At 54.0% G+C, this 19675-nt stretch overlaps 8 protein-coding genes and 1 pseudogene across 9 annotated transcripts; 4 read left to right on the top strand and 5 right to left on the bottom strand.

The window, feature by feature from the left end:
- Nucleotides 1–46: 46 nt before the first annotated feature.
- Nucleotides 47–1909, bottom strand: GCG54_00010567 (Glutamyl-tRNA(Gln) amidotransferase subunit B; the record flags this gene model as incomplete). The annotated part of the gene is made up of 1 exon (XM_045410488.1): nt 47–1909. The coding sequence occupies one exon, from the start codon at nt 1907–1909 to the stop codon at nt 47–49; it is 1863 nt and encodes a 620-aa protein (XP_045257379.1).
- A 1546-nt stretch (nt 1910–3455) lies between these two features.
- GCG54_00010566 (uncharacterized protein) lies at nt 3456–5449 on the top strand (the record flags this gene model as incomplete). The annotated part of the gene is made up of 2 exons (XM_045410487.1): nt 3456–4818; nt 4869–5449. The coding sequence occupies 2 exons, from the start codon at nt 3456–3458 to the stop codon at nt 5447–5449; spliced, it is 1944 nt and encodes a 647-aa protein (XP_045257378.1).
- Nucleotides 5450–6561: 1112 nt separating this feature from the next.
- GCG54_00010565 (uncharacterized protein) lies at nt 6562–6955 on the top strand (the record flags this gene model as incomplete). Its single annotated transcript, XM_045410486.1, has 2 exons — nt 6562–6627; nt 6665–6955. 2 exons carry the CDS (start codon nt 6562–6564, stop codon nt 6953–6955), a joined length of 357 nt encoding a protein of 118 aa, XP_045257377.1.
- A 1319-nt stretch (nt 6956–8274) lies between these two features.
- Nucleotides 8275–9454, top strand: GCG54_00010564 (uncharacterized protein; the record flags this gene model as incomplete). The annotated part of the gene is made up of 2 exons (XM_045410485.1): nt 8275–8348; nt 8404–9454. The coding sequence occupies 2 exons, from the start codon at nt 8275–8277 to the stop codon at nt 9452–9454; spliced, it is 1125 nt and encodes a 374-aa protein (XP_045257376.1).
- A 1733-nt stretch (nt 9455–11187) lies between these two features.
- Nucleotides 11188–12765, top strand: GCG54_00010563 (uncharacterized protein; the record flags this gene model as incomplete). The annotated part of the gene is made up of 1 exon (XM_045410484.1): nt 11188–12765. The coding sequence occupies one exon, from the start codon at nt 11188–11190 to the stop codon at nt 12763–12765; it is 1578 nt and encodes a 525-aa protein (XP_045257375.1).
- A 762-nt stretch (nt 12766–13527) lies between these two features.
- Nucleotides 13528–15193, bottom strand: GCG54_00010562 (annotated as a pseudogene). The gene has a single exon. A coding segment is annotated over exon 1 (1666 nt).
- Nucleotides 15194–16658: 1465 nt separating this feature from the next.
- Nucleotides 16659–16901, bottom strand: GCG54_00010561 (uncharacterized protein; the record flags this gene model as incomplete). The annotated part of the gene is made up of 1 exon (XM_045410483.1): nt 16659–16901. The coding sequence occupies one exon, from the start codon at nt 16899–16901 to the stop codon at nt 16659–16661; it is 243 nt and encodes an 80-aa protein (XP_045257374.1).
- Nucleotides 16902–16981: 80 nt separating this feature from the next.
- GCG54_00010560 (Swainsonine transporter swnT) lies at nt 16982–17695 on the bottom strand (the record flags this gene model as incomplete). The annotated part of the gene is made up of 1 exon (XM_045410482.1): nt 16982–17695. One exon carries the CDS (start codon nt 17693–17695, stop codon nt 16982–16984), a length of 714 nt encoding a protein of 237 aa, XP_045257373.1.
- An 870-nt stretch (nt 17696–18565) lies between these two features.
- GCG54_00010559 (2-(R)-hydroxypropyl-CoM dehydrogenase) lies at nt 18566–19472 on the bottom strand (the record flags this gene model as incomplete). The annotated part of the gene is given in 4 exon segments (XM_045410481.1): nt 18566–18891; nt 18974–19256; nt 19281–19389; nt 19402–19472. The coding sequence occupies 4 exon segments, from the start codon at nt 19470–19472 to the stop codon at nt 18566–18568; spliced, it is 789 nt and encodes a 262-aa protein (XP_045257372.1).
- Between the last annotated feature and the right edge of the window lie 203 nt (nt 19473–19675).

Genomic DNA, 19675 nt, shown 5'->3' with positions numbered 1-19675 from the left:
TCTGAGACGCATTTACATGAGTTTATACAGCGAATCTACCGGAATTTCAGTTCTGGGATGAAGTGTGCTCGGAGATGACCTCCCGCATGATCTTCTCGGCGTTAGCAGGGTCGATGCGCTCCGGCTGGCCCTGCTGCATCATCTTGCCAACGAGGTACATGAGCTTGCCCTGAGGATACACCTTCTTGGTCACAAACTCCTTGAGAACCTTGTCCTCACCTTCGATAGCCGTCTCAGCCAGTTGGCGGTACTCCGGCTCTGAAAGCTCGCGGAACCATAGGTCCAAACTCTCGATGGCCTCGGTGACGGTCTCAAACTGCTCCAGGTTGTTGAGGTAGAGCGCAATGAGCAGCTCCTTAGCCACCTTGCCTGTGATGCGCTTATTCCTGAGGTGAAAGAGAATCTCCGAGAGAGCTATGACGGGGACGGCGGCACACTGTCCGTCGGGGGTAATCTCCAGCATACGCTCACTGGCTTCAGGGTCTTTGTCGACAGTAAGCCGGCCGAGCTCATGGAGCACCCAGTTCCCGACGAGCGGTGCATACGACTGAAGCCCCGGCTTATCGCCAGCCTTAGCGAGCCTTGCGCCGAGGTCGTCCACAATCTGGTAAAAGTACTCCAGCTTGCCGCCGTCGTCAAGCGACATCAACGACACCGCATCCTTCGCCGTGAGCCCGTAGTCATGAATGAGCTCATCCAGCTCCGCGTCCGGCAACTCCGTCACAGACTCCCTCAAAGCGCTCACGAGGTCCTCCCCAATGACCAACGGCCCCAGGTCCGGGTCCGGCATGTACCGGTAATCCACCTCGCCCTCCTTCCCGCGCAGCCTCCTCGTGTGCTTCGACCCGAGCGTCCACCCCCTCGTCTCGCTCTTGATCTCCTCGCCCTGCTCCAGCGCCGCAATCTGCCGGTCCCGCTCCGCAATAATCGCATCCTCCACCGCCTTGATCGTGCTCAGATTCTTGATCTCCGTCCGCGTGCCCAGCGGGATACCCGCATCGCCCGTCCGCCGCACGGAAACATTCACATCCGCACGCAGCCCACCCGCCTCCATCCCGCTCACGCACGCGTCCACGGCGCCCAGCAGCGTCTGCACCTTCCTCACGAACACCGCCGCCGTGCGCGGGTGGTGCAGCTCCGGCCGCGTAATAATCTCAATCAACGGAACACCCACGCGGTTGAAATCAAGCCACGACACGTCGTTCGGCTGCGCGAGGGTCTTGGCCGTGTCCTGCTCCATCTGCACCTGCTGTATGCCAATCCGCACGCTCTCCCCGTCCTCGGCGGCGATGCCGTCCCGCGCGGTGAGGACGACGTGTCCGTCGCGCGCGAAGGGGTGGTAGTACTGCGTGATCTGGTAGCCCGCGGGCTGGTCCCACCAGAAGTAGTGTTTGCGGTCGAAGCGGCTGACGGGCTGGACGGCGCAGTTGAGGGCGAGGGCGGCGCGGAGGGCGGGAATGAGGGTCTCCTTCTGGAAGGCGGGCTGGCTGCCGGGCATGGCGAGGTCGAAGAGGGCGGCGTGGGTGTTTGGCGCGGAGGTGCGGGGAGACGGGGTGGCGGCCGGGGAGAAGAGCTTGCGGGCGGTGTTGAGCTGGGCGTGGATCTCGATGCCGACGGTGAGCTCCCAGCCGGGGACGGTCTGGTTTGAGCCTTTGGGTTTCTTGCCCTTGGATTCCTTCTTGAGGAGCTTCTTTTCTTCTTTGAGTTTCTTTCGGAGGGGTGTCGGCGGTGGTGGCGCATCGGGGGTGGGCGTTGGTTGGGATTGGGTGGTTGTGTACGGCGCTCTTTGGGAGGACCAGGCCGGTACGGAGCGGGCCGGGAGGCGGCGGGCGGTGGACAGGCAGCCGTTGCGGGAGAGCTGGCCGTTGAAGAGGTACCGCGCCAGTTCGCGGGTTGGTATGCGCGGCATGGTTGTGGTGATGCCGTTGATCGGCTGGGTGATTTGTCTTGGGGTAGTGGGTGGATGAGATGCGCCAGAGGGTTTCGCAGACTTTTGTCAGACACAGGCGGATCGCGGCGGAGAAGATACTTGTAAGTGTCTTAGCTGTATGTTGTACACCCTCCTTTACATAGGATGGCTTTCGTGTTCGTCAGCGAGTGGCCGCGGGGATTCGAGTATGCGTGATTGGAGGGGTCGACTCGTTGATAGGTGGAGGGGTCACGGTTTTTCAGCCATTGCAGGACGGCAATTGGGCCGTGGTCGGAGGGCTGGCCTGTTGAGCTCGTCGTCGATATTTCGAGTCAATGGCACTGGCCAGTGTCGCTAGAGGGTGTGACTGGGTATAGGTAGCTTCGAAGCTCAACAGTGGTGAAGATTGGACCGGCCGGTGACGGGACGGCAACTTAGCTTTTCGGGCCGCTCAAGGTTCCGGGCTGCATTCCGCCCTCGTGGGCGTCGGCGGTGTGCTTATGTAAGACACCGAGGGATGATCCCGCTTGCTCTGAGCTGGGGTTTGCGAATAGCGCATCCATGCTGGTCACTCAGTGGAGTGCTGCGCAGTCCAGGGAGCGGGATGCCGCTAAGGAAACTGCCGGGAACATGGAAACGTCCCGCTAGACTGGGTTCACCTGGCTGCCATTTCGTCACTCTACATTCTCCATTTGCTCTTATCTTCTCTGATACGGTTTGGTTGTTGGTTTAAACAAAAAGCAGCCCAACCTCAGAGCAGTCGACACACATGTTCGCAACACATCACAACTCACCTCAGAAGCAGCTCCCCGCCCACACCACCATCAGCTCCAAGGAATCATCGCATCGCACCCAACACCTCAGCTCGCCCGTCACACCTTGACAAGACAGCCCCTCCCCCCATCCCATCCGTTGGTCCAGTCTTCCTGGTCATCTGAAACAAATCCGTCGACGGCTGACACACTCCTCTCCCGATCTTATGGCGCCCTCCCTTCCGCTGCCATGTGTCTTCCTTTTTCCCTCCCTGTTTTTAGACTCAGCCATCCAGTCTCCCCGAATAGACTCCTATCCCACCCTCCCTTATGTACCAGTCGGGCAATGATCGGTTACATGCCCCTCGCCGCCGCTCTCTCGCCATCATACTTTGGGACGCCCTCGCCGTGATGCTACCCGCCTGAACGCCGCCTTCCAGGACTCTGATCTCCCCGGGAAGCCCCAGCCTGATCCCGCCCCTCCACAGGTGTTGGGCATCGTCCGGACCATTAAAACTCCCTTGCCCTTGCCTCCTGTACACTACATTATTTGCTCTCTTACACTGACCGTCTTCTAATGTGTATTATCGCCCGATTACCTCGTCAGATCTTGTACCACCCGCAGTAGCAAGCCCTACAGCTAATCCGAGACATCGTCGTACACACCCTCGTCCTTGGACACGAGGTTCACCCGACCTCAGACGGCGATCCGTCTCCCCCAAGCGCAAGCCAGCCGTCTCCCGCAGGAAGAACTAATCGCGCTCTAATAATCCCACGCCAAATCCACGACCGCCATGTCATCCGACTACCGCCCTCCCACAGTCTCCGACGACCTCCCCGGCAGCCCAGCGCCAGCTCAAGCGTGGCTGGCCGCGGACCCGAACGACGTACTCGCGCATAGCACCAGCGCCGCCCATGCGCCGTCTCCCTCGGCCGTCTTCGCGACAGATAACAGACATCACATGCCACTAGCCGACGACAACTCACCACCCGCCCGCTCGCGCCCTCGCAGCGCAACCGTCCGGCGCACTCCTTCCCTCCCCGTCTCGCCAGCGCAAACAAAACCGGACGAGGTCGCAATGAGCCCAGATGACGACCAACCTCAGCAGCAGCCCGACCCCGAACCCGTCGCCGATCCAGAGTCCTCGTCCGATGAGACTGTCGTCCAGGAACCGTACGACGATGAAGACGCAAACGCACCTCAATACCCAACATCGCCAACCCTGACCAACTTCACAGCACTCACAGGACGAACACACCACTCGAGCAACTCCAGCGGCTCCGGCTCGACGATAACCCAAGCATCCTGGCCGCGGCGCAGAGGCAGCGAAAAGTCGCGACAGCACGACAGGTTCCAGCTCAAACGCCGCCGCAGCCGCTCACCCCGCCAGCAGCAGCAGCAGCAGCAGCAGCACGCCGCCCTCAGCTACCTCGACGCAGACTCCCCGCACGTCACCCCCGAGGCCATCCAGCGCTCCGTCGAGCAGTCGTACTGGAGGATGCCGCCGGACGGGAGCTATCAGTCCCCTTCCACCCGGAGCACGGCCTCCACGGCCTCCAGCAGCTTCCAGAGCGACGTCTTCTCCGAGCTCGACCATGAGACCGACCGCAGCAGCTCCCCGGACCACAGTGCCTACGGCGACCCCGCCTCCCCGGGCGCCATGCCGGGCAAGTTCGATGCGCACCTCGCGGCGGCCGCGCAGCAGAGGCAGCGAGGGTACCGCAACTACGGCACGCCGGAGATGCCGCGGGGGAATGCCAACTTACCGCATCTCCCGCCGAACGCCCTGCAGCCGAGGCTGCCCGGGATGCACCAGGGCCACCCGAAGCACCTCCCCCGGGCGGAGAAGCTCCCGCTGTCGGGGTACGAGGTGATCGCTTCGAAGCTATGCGCGGGCGATGCGGACAGGTCGAGCATCAAGCCCATCTACCGCCGCTTCGAAGCTCTGAATCATAGGTTGCTCCTGCATCTGCAGGATGAGCTCGCGGAGCTGGAGGAGCAGCTCCACCGGCTGGATACGGCGGACACACAGACGCGGCGCATGCAGAACTGCATCCTCCCCGCCTCGCGCCGGCAGGAGGCCCTCACTGCGGGCGAGCTGCAGTGGCATAAGACGGATGTGTTGGGCAAGATCGGGTACAAGCTCGGGCAGTACAGTGCGTTCCTCACACCCCCTTGTGCGTTTATCAAGACTAACACCCGCCAGACCACGTCCTCTCATCATTCAAAGACACCCAGAACCTCCCCAGCCCAGACCCGCGAGATATAGAGTACTACCGCGCCTACCTCGCCAACCACAATCCCATCGTCGAGATCGAGACGCGCTTCCTCGACCCGGCCGACGACCTCGTCTCCCTCGCGCGCCCCTCCCCCTCGACCTCAGAATTCTCCTCGTCATACTCAGACGACCTGCGCACCCCGATGCCGCCGCGCAAACCCAGCACCGCCGCCCCCGCGACGGCCGGCTTCCTCTTCTTCCAAGGCGCAAAGTCGGAGAAGCTGCGGCAGGTCGAGGTGTTCCTGCGCAACAGCTACCCGCTCGCCGTGGCGGTGTCGTTTGCCGCGGCGTTCCTCCTGCCGATACTGACTTTTGCGGTGATACCCGCGTTCGCGGGGCGGATGGCCGTGGTGGCGATCGTGGCTGTCGGCGTGGGGCTGGCGGTCGTGCAGGCGGGGATATTCGGGGCGGGCAAGGAGAGAGGAGGGGCGCAGGCGGCGGCGGAGGGGGCGCTTGTTTCGGGGGTGTATGTTGGGGTTATGGCTGTTGTTGCTGGGATATTTGGGTGAGTCTGAGTGTGGTGACGGTTAGAGGAAGCGTGTTTGTGGTTTTGTGATGATACCCCTAAAGAGGATGTTTAATGAAATGCGAGGTTGAACTGTACCTAATGTCTATGCATGCGTTGGGATGTAGTGACGGGTTATGTGATATGAACTTCACTACCCGAAAGTCAACGGAAGGTGCGAGTGTACTACATAGGGGTGAGTTCTGCGTCGAATTGTCGGGGGAGACGTCCCCCTACAGAGACTGGCAATGATTCACATTGGTCAGGTGGTCCAGACTGGACGTTGATGGAAAAACCGTCGGATTTTCGTAGGGTTGGTTTCGAATCATATAGGTTCGCAACGCAACCCGAGCTTTTTTTGCCTTTTCTTTCTCTTCTTTTTCTTTCCTTTATTTTCCTATCTCTTTATTTTTGTTTTCTTTTCGTTCTCGTGCTACCATCTATGTTGTGAACAAGAAGACCATACATAATTGACGGGTGACTGCCCGACCTAAGGTGGCAGCTTCCTTCCTGGGCCGATCTGGATTTGTGTAGATGGGCAGGCGCGAGAGCATCATTTCTGCCCAACCTACCGTACCGCCCCAACCCTTCGGGGCACTTACTTACATGGCAACAGACGCACAGAAAAACCACGTCGAGGGCCGGGGTGTTTCACAGCCGACTTAGTAAGAGGGCAACAGTAGGATGCGTACAATGAACATCACCAATTTATACTACAGGGAACGACATGAGCCTCGTCTTTTGGCAGAGCTAAAGGATATTAAGACAACAGTTTCGTAACTCGTGGCTTCTACTCTATGGGAATGAAACCCTAAGTTGCGGAGTGTTCCCGTCGATATGGTTAAGCTACCGCACATGAAGCTAAAGTTGATATCAGGGACGAGGTGAGGTTGAATCCATGGGTCGGTTCATCTGAAATCCGGTCGAAGGTTCCCACTCTGGACGGAGTCGCAGATGCGGGCGGCAATTGGCTGTACCCCGCACTCGGCGCAGATGACAGTGGCGACGGATGGGCCGCTTTGAAGTCGACGACTCCGCCTCTGATGAGAGACCTCAATTTCACGAGGAAACAAGAACCTTCGACCACCTCATAACAGAATAAAACCAATTACCAAAATGTCCATTATTCACGTTGTACAGTTCCAATTCAAGGAACTTGTTCCGCAGGAGGAAGTCAAGGCGGTACATAAACTCTCCAACCCCCACCCTACCTTGAAAGACGATTGACATGGGCCAGATATGCGACTCGATGCTGGCGCTCAAGGACAACTGTATCCACCCTACGTCTAACAAGCCTTACATCAAGTCGGCCGTCGGCGGGGTGGACAATAGCCCCGAGGGCATGTCGGACGGCATCACGCACGTGTTCGTGGTGGAGTTTGAGAGCGCGGAGGACAGGGACTACTACGTCCACAAGGACCCGGCGCACCAGGCTTTCATCGCGGAGGTGGGAAAGGTGATTTTGAAGGCGCGGGTGGTGGACTTTACACCGGGTGTGTTTGGGGGGTGAGGCGTTGGGATATGTGTAATGGTAATGAGATTGTTGTGTGGTGACATTCGCCTGTTTGGTTGGCCTCTTCAGCTTCATCAGTCAGATTGCTTAATCGCCTTTGGCACTTTGGCAATGTGCCTTGTATATCAGACCTTGGCCATGTGTCAACATGCAATTTGCATTCTGCCTTCATTCAATCAAGATATTCAGCTGTGGGACATCGACAACTGAAAGACAAAGTGCGCCTTCAAAATGAGCGAGGCCAAGGAAACGAGGCCTCTGAATGAAACACTCGGTTCCCGGGGATATGGGCTAGGGAATCTCATCCCAGGAGGAATGCGCAATGGCATCATTGTGCGGCCTTAACGGGAAGAGCGAATAGTCATCGGAGGGGACCGAGTGATGCGTGTCGAGATTGGCATTTGGTGACCCCTAATTGCAGGTTCCAAGCAGCGGACAGTGGCACAATGCAGGGACAGAAGGGACCGTCAAGCACCGGCATTCAGGGTCCAGGGCCCAATCGCGGACCTGAGCCTGGGGTCTGGCTCGCTGCCTGAGGGTCCAGACGCTGGAACCCAATCACGATCGATGGCTTTCGGCCAATCACACACCACGAGACAAACACAGGCGGGGCGTGCAGGGTACCGGGGGGCTACGTCATAGGACCAAGCCGCGCCTTACCTGCACCGGCCGCTGCGGTTGGTTGGTGAAGCGCAGCGCAGGGGACTTCACTGTCATCATTGGGTCCAGGGCAGCCCAGCCCATTCCCATTGCGCGGGCTGCCTGTCGGGCCAGACCACCACAGTGGGCAGGTCCCCGTCCATAGGTCGACCGTCACAGCGGACACCACAGGACTCCATAGTCCCGTCTGCCCGCTTCCCCTCCCCCACCAACACTACCTTACCTTTACCTTCAGCTGCACGCCCGCGTCCGTCCTTCATCAACCACGGCATCCCACCCTCGTCGACCTGTCCATTGTCCTCATCGTCGTCGCTGTTGTTATACTCGCCGACATCCTCCTCTTCCTTCTTTTGCTTCTTCACGCCATTCTCCCATACCACGCCGCATTACCAGGCCTAGCTTCTGGTTCAGTCATCTGCAAGGGGAGGTCCCGCCGTCGCACGCTTCACTTTCATGGATCAGGGGACTACCGTGACATCTCGCCGAATTTGATCCTCCCGTCACCTTACCTTACTTTACCATACTTACGACCTCCACCTCTTCCCACTCGCCGCCGCATCCCTTTCTCTAAAACCTAACCGCCGTCATCCTTCACGCCAACGAATTGCGACAACTTCTCTCCCAACTCTGACACCGCCGCGCCCATCTCAGCAATCATGGCGGCATCGCATCCCACCCTCATCAACCTCCCTCCCGCCACCTCCAATCCAGACACCCCGTCTGAGATGCCGTACGCCTCCCTCTCCTCCCCGTCGTCTAGGCAATCACTAACCTTTATCTTCCAGTGGCACCCCCACGAGCACGACAACCTCGCTGTCTGCCCTCTCTACCACCGCTATTAAAGATGGTCACCGAGGTCACCTCCCCCAGGGTCCCACCGGCCGTGGCCACGCCCACCACCCCTCCACCACGAGCCTCGAAGCCGAGCGCGCCGACCGCATCTCCCGCCTCGCCGGCCTCGAGCGAGTTTCCACCCTCCGCGCACCCCCCCAAACCCAGAACCACGCCGCCTCCTCCCTATCCCCCCAGACGACGCCCACCTCCACCGGCTTTCCTCCTAATTACCCGCCCGCCACGCACCTCCAGGCAGCTTACTTCGATGCCCACGGTACCCCAACCGCACACACCAAGATGAGCACCGTCGGCACCGCCAGCGCCACCGAGAGCTATGTCGGCGACGACAACGAGACCCGCACCGCCCCTGGCGAGCAGGACGAAGACATGCTCAGCATGGACACCAACTACCGCGAGGCCGATTCCGTTACTAGCATGGGCGCCGAGCCGGAGCAGATGGACGAGGACATGACCAACCGCTCCACCGGCGGATACGACGACCGCATGAGCGACGACGGCTCCGCCAGTCTCGTCGGATTCGGCGAGGGCGCCAACAGCACGGTATCCGGCCCCATCTATCAGCGCCGCCCCCTTCCCGGAGCCCAATGGGGTCTCGAGAGGAGCGCGTCTGGTCTCAGCGACGGCATCCCGACGCAGCGAGCGAGAGATGTGACCATGGGCGGCGACACCCCTGTAAGCGCCGCCGCCATGCAGGAGCGACGGGAGGCGAGGATGATGGACGGCATGACCAATGACGGCGCCGGCGTTCCCGATGAAGAAATGTTTGTCGACACCACCAATAAGCCCCCCGTCTCCGTCTCACACCTCCCAGGTCAAACACCGCGCGCAAATCCTAGCACGACACCGACGGCCCGAGACACCGCAGAGCGCGTCATCCGAGAACGGCTTGACGGGGGTGAGGGCAGGGTCGGCAACGTCGCGATGGGGAGCCCGCAGGGCGGAGAGAAGCTGGGCAAGTTTTACTTTGAGGAGAGGAAATGAGGAATGGATGAATGGGTATATCTGGGCTGTGATGAATGGAAAACCACGGGCGAGAGAGCGTGTGCTTTGTATGAATTGGACGGTTCAATTGCTTGGGATGGGAATACGGGTCGGCTGGATTGTCCGTAACAACATGGACCCCTTAGGTATGGCTACTGGAATGCGAGTTATTGATTATTTCTGCTACGTGGTTGCTTTTTAGGAAGTGAAAGATCACCAAGAACTAGTACTGATTATTAGACACCCGACGGAAAATGGCAGGCTACGATATTGACATGTTCGAAAATCTTTCAAGTTTCATCCGTTGTGCACTGCCATATCAAGCACAGCCAAATTCATAAGTTCATTAAGGTATGGAGCGACTCAGGCCAGCCATACGCAGGGCCAAGGAGAATCAATTCTACTACGTTGCTGTACAAACACCTAGGAGGTGTGCGTTCGTTGACCTTGCTTCATCGCAGGGATGTTGGTCAGCTGCAACGCCATGGATGTGTCAAATATCACCTCATAACAAAAGGCTACAAATGATTGAAGAACGCCCTCAGGGGCAGAAAGTTATAACGACGATGATTTCCCTTTTTCTACTTGTTTATCTTGCTTTTGAAATAGCGGTGTGTCACCAACAGGCGACCTCGAAAGAAGACTGCGGCCAAGCTGGCCCCGAAATGGGCCGTATCCTGCCAACTACGCTTGCTTATTTGGCGTTGTTGGCAACCTGCTTTGACCCATGTTCTATGTGCTACGCAAGGCAGACCATGAGGCAGATCACAACTTCAGGCACCCGAGCAGATATCATTGTCACTTGGCAAAACGGCCAAAACTAGGTCTGTTTGTATTCAAATAGCGGTGATAGTCTTGAGTGAAGGGTTTGGAATTTTCCGTCTGAATGATCTGTTTTCAAAATCACTAACAAAATCAGAGCTGCATCATCCAAAATGCGCTTCACCTCTTCGACACGCGGTATCTATGTTCTTCGTCCCATTCTCATGATACCTCTTCTTTTTCTGTGTATACTCTACCCAAGCCAATCTTCACCCACTGACCGCTATGCAACCTAGTCCCTTTTCATGACGGAGACCTCTGCAATTCGTGCGAGGCTATCAACTGGACTTCTGTTTCTGGAACCCAGCGTCACATCAAAGGCTACCTGCAATTAGTGCAATCAGCTGCTAGTTGCCCGATCTGCGAACTCATCTGTACAGGACTTCGACGCGCATTCTGCCTAGCCACTGGCGCATTGCAAGAAGATCAGAATGATTTCGGCGCAATTGATCAAGCCATTGAGAACAGCGTTCTTAGCCCAGACAACGAGTTCGCGCCCGGCCTCCCAGGCTGGATCGCCATGCTAAGCGTGTCGTGCGGCTCAGAGACCCTTGGCTGGCGCCTGTGGGCTTTTTGGTCTCCGCAAGCAACATGCGGTTTGGACGTGGACAGTAAGTTCACATTATTTCCCCTATTAAGAATCCATAATTCTGTTCTTACGTTCATCGAATAATACCCAAAAGCCTCGGCACTCCTAGAGTCTGGAAAGTGAGGAATTGGAAGCTCTTGAATGCACCACTCTCCACCCTCTACCAGCTGTACCTACTGATCCTCTCCTCTCCTTTTATTTGTGTGTTATGTCCTAGGATCTCCTACTAAAACCTCATGTAGAGTCAAACGTACCTTTCGCTTCAGCCGATATGGTCTTCCCTAAGAAGGCCTTTGAGGATTCCAGGGGAGCTGCCATGGTAATGCTCTGGGCCATCGCTGAATATTTCCAAGAGAAAAGCTGTGCGACACTTCCCACTCGACTACTAGATTTACAGTGTCCCGACGGAAAAATACATCTCGTAGAGCCTGCGCCAGGCTCCAGCGGCATTTATGCTACTCTGAGCTACCGCTGGGGAGCTCGTCGTGATCATCTCACAACCAAGGATACACTGAGTCAACATATCCAGGAAGTTCCAGCTGGTCACCTTCCTCGCGTATTCCAAGACGCCATCGAACTCTGCAGATGCCTAGATGTTCAGTATTTATGGATCGATTCTCTCTGCATAATCCAGGATGATACCGAAGATTGGGAACGAGAGTCGAGTTTGATGGGAAGCATCTATACCCATTCCATTTTCACTATTGCCGCCCACACCGCCGGATCAGATGAAGAGGGGTTTCTTCACAATTATAATCCTCTTTTCCATGTGATTCGGCGCGACGGTTCCGGGCAGCTTTGGAAGATTGCTCTATCCCGAGGCTTCGAGGCTGAGATGACCAGCAACAGTTCAATCAGCCACCGTGGATGGGTACTACAAGAGCGTTTACTCTCCAAGAGAATACTGCATTTCCTCCCCTCGGCAGTATACATTGAGACGAAAGATGGAGTCACGGAACTTGGCCGCAAACGAGACATTCGCGATGCCCGCACCCCCATGCTCGCAAGACCACTTTCCGACGATGATAGCAAGATGATTGCGCTTCGAAGTTTAAAATCACTATCACAATGGTTTGCGATAGTGGAAATCTATTCTAGATGCGGACTGACTAACGATCGAGATAAACTACCAGCCATGACTGGTATAGCTACCAAGTTACAAATGATATCACGCGATGGCTACATTTCTGGGCTGTGGATCAATGGCGATATTCCATCTCAGCTTGTTTGGTACACAGCTGATGGGACATCTGCTAAGCGACCCAAGCCTCTCAGAGCCCCAAGTCTATCTTGGGCTTCCTTGGATGGTTCGATCAAGTACTTTCTTCCCCTTAACAAAGAGGAGGAGGAATATCGCGCCTTTCTCAAATCTAAGGCACCCATAAGTTATCATCGGCTCCCAATGACGGGCCAACATCTTATCAGTCTTGACAAAGACCACCTAATCAACACCATAAGTCATCGGGACACGTCTGAACCCTACCAGATCCAAGAGAACATATCACTTTTGTTTCATGGAACACTTGTTGATTTACCGCGTCTCGGGAGGCGATCGAAGCCGAGCAATGAACCCCCACACGAAGATTTGTGGACAACGATCGATGGAGTATTCGATGCTCTGCGAAGCGTGCAGTTCTATCGTCCAATAGAGTTGGGCGGAGAGACGATTGGCGTGGTTTTTCTTGATGAGGACTCTGACGAGGATGTTTCAGGAACGAAGTTTCAGTTTGTTTCAGTGGGGGCTTTTGCTAAACTGGTTGTAGGGTTGATCGTCGTAGAAGATGAGGATAATAAGGGCACGTTGAGAAGAGCTGGACTAGGTCTTTTGATAAGGAGGTTCAGGTCGGGAACCCCTGTGCTGGAATCGGGCAATCGAAGACAGCCAATCTTGTTCTCCTAAAGTGATTTGATTCTATTATTTCAATTGAGCTCTATCTACTTTGTCTACGAACTACCAACCAGTCTTTCCTGGAGGCCAAGTGTAAACATGCAAAGACTCTCTGCCTCGCCGTTCAAAAGCATGAGAGGTGGATTTTGCGTTTCAGAGGATATAAAACAGGCGGCGTGCAGCATGCGGTGACGACACCAAGCTTATACCCTTGCTTTACATTCGTTTTCGTAGATGCCTCCAATTATTAGGTGCCTGCCCTGCCGATTGCCTGGCTAGCTTTACAACTGTCAACTTTTTCTCGACTTCTCAGACATGCCAAAGCAATATACACTTTCAAATGTTTCATGTATCGAATGAAATTCTACCATTTACTCTTACTGATGAGAGAAAGCTCTAGCGTCTTTCCCCGTCGCATCTACTCGCCCCGTAGCAGAAGCAATGTCAGATCAAACTTCAGAAAGTGCAGCCAACTCGTTTCTGGCGCCTTTTCACAACCTATTCAGAGACCCCCTTATGTTCTTCGCATGCAGTTAAGTCATCACTTTTCAGAATCTAGCACTTAGTGTGTCGAATATTGAAAACAGGAAATGTTATCAATATTATCAAGTGAACACGACACGACTTAGTTATTTAGCTCCATAAAACCAGTGACCCCATCTCATAAAACAGGTACAACATGCCCCCACAGGCTTGACTTGAGTATCTCGGTACTATCCACCGCTGTTCGGAAGAGAAGGGCGACAAGGAGATAACGATAAATAGTCACATCATCTAGTTCTCTTCCTTCGTCGTCCAGCTTGTGTACACCGTGGCGATCTCGTAATGGCAGCTGTCTTCTTTCTCTGAGTAAGATACCACTATTTCACCAAGCCTATCTAAAGCCTCATGAGTGTTGGAACGCCTTTCTGGCTTGTTGTATTCTGGACCTAACAGGGCTTCATACTGATTGTGGAGGCCCAAAAGATAGTCGTCGAATTCCTGTCCCGTCATCTTGTCTGCTGGGTCTTCCATAAAGCCAAGATAGTGACCCGCTTCTTGTCGAAACCACCGGAGGAGATCGTCATGTTCCACAGACTGTTGTAAGCTAGGATGTGACCCCTCCAAGTCGAAATGTGCCTTGATGTAGCTGAATTGGTCTAGAAGCTGGCGGATGGACACCAGAGTATCGCTGTAAGATTCCAGAGTGGTGATTGTCATTTTTTTCTTCGATCCGGTTTTCGTGGTATTCTCAAAGGCTGTTAGGTTGCAGTATAAAAATAGTTTGGGACCTCTCAACTTTTCTGGGTTCTCAAAGGTCCCATTGCGCGTAGCTTCCACAGTTTCCAAGAGCAGCATGGTTGTCGTGCAAATGCGACTGGCGTGGGTGTTGACGATCTCATAGCCCTGGCGGTTCTTGTAGCTGGTGTCAAGCCACTCGTCCACCTCCTTCAGCTGAGCTGGAGCAAGCTCCCGGAGTTGCACGCTACATTGAAGGAACCTCGCAAACTCAAGCTTCGTGTTGAAAGGGGACCGGAGTAAGCTAAGGCAATTGTAAAGTGCAGTTCTACAGCCTTCGGTCGGAAGTTCATCTGTTGATTGGGAACTGTTTGGTGGTTCATTGAATCCTTCGTGTCCATGCTTTTTCACGAGGTCTTCATTCTGGTCGCACCATCTGAAGCGTTTCCAATCAGGCCTAAGGGGCTTCGCAGTTACGTCCCAAAAGTAAAACCTTTCAAGATGTTCTTCGACGCTGTCAAGATCTACTTCTGTCCAATATTTCCCGTTGAGTGCAAGAGGAACCAGCGGCAAGTCGACGCCCAACCTCGAGGTTAGAAATATTGCGAGTACATGCTCTGGCCCTCTTAACAAGAAGTTGCTAGCAAGTGATACTTGGTACTTCTCCAACATCCAAGTCTCTGGAAGGAAGAATCTCGGGGTGCCGGAAGCGCGACGAAAAGCCTGATCCACTGAGTTTTCCAAAGTGGAAAGGCTCTCTTCAGAGAAGTCTACCATCTTTATGTTTGGGGGACCCGAAAACGCGATGGGCTCGGTCGAGTGGTAGTCGCAGATAAATCCGTCGAAATGGATTTGAATCTGTCCATGGGCATGCTTCATTGCGTGGTCCGATTTTGAAAGCTTAAGTGGGGCGGTCCAAATGTGGTTGCTGTCGAACTCGAAACCCAAACATGCGCCCACAAGCCCTAGTAAGGGGTGTTGGCGAAATTCAAACTGAAAGCTGTGACTGATTATTATAGGATAGCTAGTAGTCCCTTCTAGCAACAGAGTGTGTGTGTCCGGATACAAGGCAGCGGTGGAACTAATCACCCCGATCTCCGCGTATGCAGGTGTGGCAACGAGATCATCGGGCAAAAAGCCGACGTCCACTGACCGGGAGAATCCATACTCGTCCTGCATCACAACTCCATCTAGGCCTACCATTCTGAAAAAGTTCGGCCATGTTGTTGCTATCTGCTGGAAGGTGTACTTCCGTCCAACCTGTTTCTCATTGCGCGGTCCGGGGCCGCGTATCTCTCCACTCGTATCACTTTCTTCCCGCTATCCATTTTCCACATCTTTGCCTGCAGGCTTAGGCTGCGAAAGATGGGGACCTGAACCACAAAATCGAAAGTCCACTCGGATTTGTTCCATCGTCGCTTTCTATTCTCTGACCAGGGACCAATTGCGCGCCTGCTGCCCCTTCGATTCGCTCGTCCAGCAGTAAGGAAAGCCTGGACGACAGGAATGAGGGCGAAAACAATGGCTATGACGCCGATGATGGCGATGAAGACGAATGTAACTGGGTCCCAATCGATTTTCGCATGGTCCGCTCTGTTTTGATCGCCAACAAGCTGAAAGAGAGTCCGAAGGAGGCAATCTGTTGAGTTGCTATCCTCAGGACACTTCGAAATGTCATTGTCCACGATGAATTCGTGGCTGTGAGAACGTTGTGAATTGATTGGAAGGAGATGGTTCAGGAGTTGGAGAGAACTTGGCCGAGCACAAGCTTGGAGGGATAGAAAGGGCCCAGGGGTGGCCCAGGGGTGGAAGAGCTTCAGATATTACAACATTTCCTGCGGTGCTGCCTGATATGCCGTGATAAGGCAGGCTCTGAGATTCAGGATATGTTGCTTATGTTCTTGGCACACCGAATCAGTTCTCTTGCATCACACCGTTTCGTGGATTTGTGTAACATTTGACACGCCCTGATTCATCAATTACCTCTGCCGGTGCCTCTGCCCGCTTGCCTCTTACCATGGAAAATGAAGAAACTTAACAAAGGCTCCTTCAGTGGCTGCAAACACACAGAAGATGGCACTCTCTTTTGGAAGGCCCCGTGAACATATACATGAATAAATTGAGAGCCTCATTCAGATATTGCCACAATACATTGGAATTACTCACACACGGCAGAACGACAATTGTAAATTTTCCCTGAGCCCGGGATTTCTCGCGTAAAAGGGACTTTCACCAACTCTTACCCTCGGTGTGGCATGACGTATTGTTTTCTTCCGATTGTAATCCAATAACCTAGAGCGTAGAGTACGACTCCTGCTAATACGCACGACGCATAATTCATTTCCTCAGTCGCCACTGGCTGGTAGTAGGGAAACGAATAAAACACGACACTGATAACGGTCCACGCCAACGTGATTATGTTCGCAATGAAGCCTAGCTTAGGAAACCAAAAAGGTCCATGTGCCATCTCAGAACGGCCCGTACACAGGAGACAAAGAATTCCTATCGAACATGTGATGTACTGCAGCAAGATGCCTGTCGAGACAAAGGAGTTGAAGGCAAGGCTCGACGCTAGGTAGAGACATCCGAGAAGACCGACCCAGAAGCAGGACCAGACATGTGCCCAGATAGGGACATCGAATGGCTTGGGTGCTATCTTCGACATGTGTCTGTGAAATGGAAACGCTCTATCTTTGCTGAACGCCCACGCCATGCGAGACTGCCAAGTGTGGCAGCCAATCATGGCAACCGCTGCCGAAAGCGTGACGAGGCTCTGAAGTACGATGGCTATTGTCTTGCTGTTGTAGACCTGATAAAACAACTCGAGGGAGGGCGTGATAGATGCGGCGACGGCCGACAAGTCCGTGGCTGAGAAGAACAGGGCGAAGACTATCGGAAGGCCAGTGAATGTTCTCAGTGCTACAGTGCATAGGAGAGCCATTGGTATGTTTTTGCGCGGTTGAGGGATTTCGTCCGTCAGATGAACCACGGCGTCGAGGCATGAAAACGCCTAATTTGTTGGGCTGAGGCCTATCAGGAACGCGACCCCGTTGGGCCACCCGGAAACGTTGTACATTTCGGCAAAGAAGTTTTGAGCTGTCTGCTTCTCGGATCTTCCAGCTAGTAAATCTACGAAGACGGCGAAGACCATTGAGCATGTGTAAAGCAGGAGCGTCTTGCTAACCCAAGGTAGCAAGCGTTCGAAAAAGTTGAACCCGGACGCGAGGATGTTTATGGACTGAAAACCAATAAAGCCCATCGATGGCTGATACACAAATCCTGGATTTGCTATTGCGACCATGCTGAAAATACTGAGGGTGACCACCAGGCAGACGGAAGCTGAGACGCAGACTGCGCTGGCCCAAGTGATGACTCCAGTCAGGTATGACAGCGGACGTCGTATTGAGGGAGGGCCAAGCACGGCAACCCAGTAGTATTGGCCTGCGGAGTGCGGCAAGGCGGAAGCGAGTTCACCGAGGCTAATGGCTACGGCAAAGCCAACAATCGCCATGAGAATGAAACCGTAGAAGAAGACGGGCGCTCCGCCAAAGTTGATCCCTGTCGATAGCCCGACGATGATGCCTACCGCCGTGTTGGTGATGGAATGGCCGATGCCCATGGCGGTCCAGACGGTAAACGGCTTTTGTTCGACTTGTTGACCGTCAGCAATGGACGGTACTTGCGCGAAGGCTTTGTCGTTGGGTTTTGCTCCAACGTCCGACATGCTCAGGTTGCTATGGTTTGGAGGTGAGGGAGACAAGCAGCGATGATAAAGAGTGGGACTTGATGGATGGTCCTTTGCTACATCCATCATGTAGTAACTCGTAGAGAAATTCTAGGGAGCTCATGGTATTTCTAAGTCAAAGCTTGCGTTGAAAAACACCTGAGCTACTGGTAAGCTTAGAGGGTGGGCAATAAGCGTGGTATTCGCGAGGTGTATGACAAGTACGTACCCGGGCCATCGGGGATAGAAACCATTCCCAACGTCTATCTTCGGCACTGCGATATGTGGCAAGCTACTTGGAGATGGCATGGTGCGAGCGCTAAACGACCCCGCAATTTATCGTCAATGTCACGGAGTGCTTTCATTGGCACCTCTCCGAGACGGAGATATACGAATCATGGGGCATCCAGGATCCTACAGCTCCTCGCACATATTCCGAGATTGGTAAAGAGCGACAGATCTGTTTATCTTATCATGCAGGACGCCAGCGTCATATCTGAGGAGTGCCTGGTTACTATGGAGAACCTCGCACATTGTCTACATTGGGCAAAGTGTGGGTTGCATGCAGTGTAACTCGGGGATCCGATCCTTGAAGAATTCTTCAACTATAGATCTGCCCTGGGTGCTCATTTACTCTCTGCGGAAGTCCAAATCTAATACTGAAGATGTTTTGTGCGATCTTACGAGCGTTATTGGGAGGATGATGACTTGACTTCAGACATACTGACGCACCCTTTGCAATCAGACACAACAACCAGGCCTTCACTGTAACCTCGATTTTGATTCCAACGTCATCAAATTATACCTGGAAGATCACAGGGATCATGGCTAGCTAGAAATGATTGCAAAGATACCTTTCAAAAGCCAATCCTACCCCACCATGTACCCGCCATCAACGGGCAAGGAAACTCCCGTGATCCATCCTGCATTCTCACTAGCAAGGAACACCGCAGCTTTAGCAACGTCGCCTGGGTTTCCAAGACTTCCCCACGGATGCAATGCAACAGTCGCATCCAACGTGGCTTCATCGGAATGAAGATTGCTGTCCATGCCTGTTCGAATGACTATCATGAGGTTAATGCTATTATCAATGCTCAACACACCGCTAAGTGACTTACACCCAGGACAGATGACATTGCAGTGAATCTTTGCGGGGGCACTCTCGAGCGCAACACACTTAGTCATATGTGTGACCACTGCTTTACTTATGCAGTAAGACACTATCCTCGTACGTTAGCCATACCGCACTCAGTATTCGCCAGCATGTAATGTCCTTACCGTGGTTAATCTCCGCCTGCAAACCATAAACAGAGGAGGTGTTGATGATCCAGCCTCTGCTCCCCAATGTCAACAGCAGCTGGGTCATGAACTGGCGGATGGCATATTTGCAACCCAGGAAAACGGATCTCATGTTAACTGCCATTGTCTTTTCAAACGTAGCGTCAGTGGTCTCTGTGATTAGCTTGGGGCCGAGCTTATTATATAACTCTAGAGATATCCCCGCGTTATTAACCATAACATCCAGTCGGCCATATTGAGAAACAGCTGTGGATATGAGGTTCTAAACGCTATTAGAGTCGCTAACATCGACTGAGACAATTATCGCTCGTCCGAGCTGCACTTCATTAATGAGACCGACAGTTGTTTGCGATTCGCCAACTAGAATTTGGCCACTCAGATCTCCACAAACGACGCTGCAGCCCTACTTTGAATATGCGATAGAGATAGCGCAGCCGAGGCCGAATGATACGCCGGTGACGATTACAACCCTGGTCATTATATAGATTATAAGTCGTAGCTGGAGAGGTATATCAAGAAAGCCAGTCGAGGAATAGCGAAGGACTGTGGAAACATTTCTATATACTCAGAACTTCACATTTTGTTGCAGCCTGCATCAAAATGTTATCTTGGTAGTTTCTACAGGAACTCACCAAGCTACCCCTACTGAGCGGGGCCTCGCACTTATAACCAAAATAGCGA

This window comes from Colletotrichum gloeosporioides, assembly GCF_011800055.1.
Source record: "Colletotrichum gloeosporioides strain Lc1 chromosome Unknown consensus_101, whole genome shotgun sequence".
Classification (NCBI taxonomy): domain Eukaryota; kingdom Fungi; phylum Ascomycota; class Sordariomycetes; order Glomerellales; family Glomerellaceae; genus Colletotrichum; species Colletotrichum gloeosporioides.
Note: the sequence above shows the minus strand (reverse complement) of the source record. Positions and strands in the feature narration are given on the sequence as shown.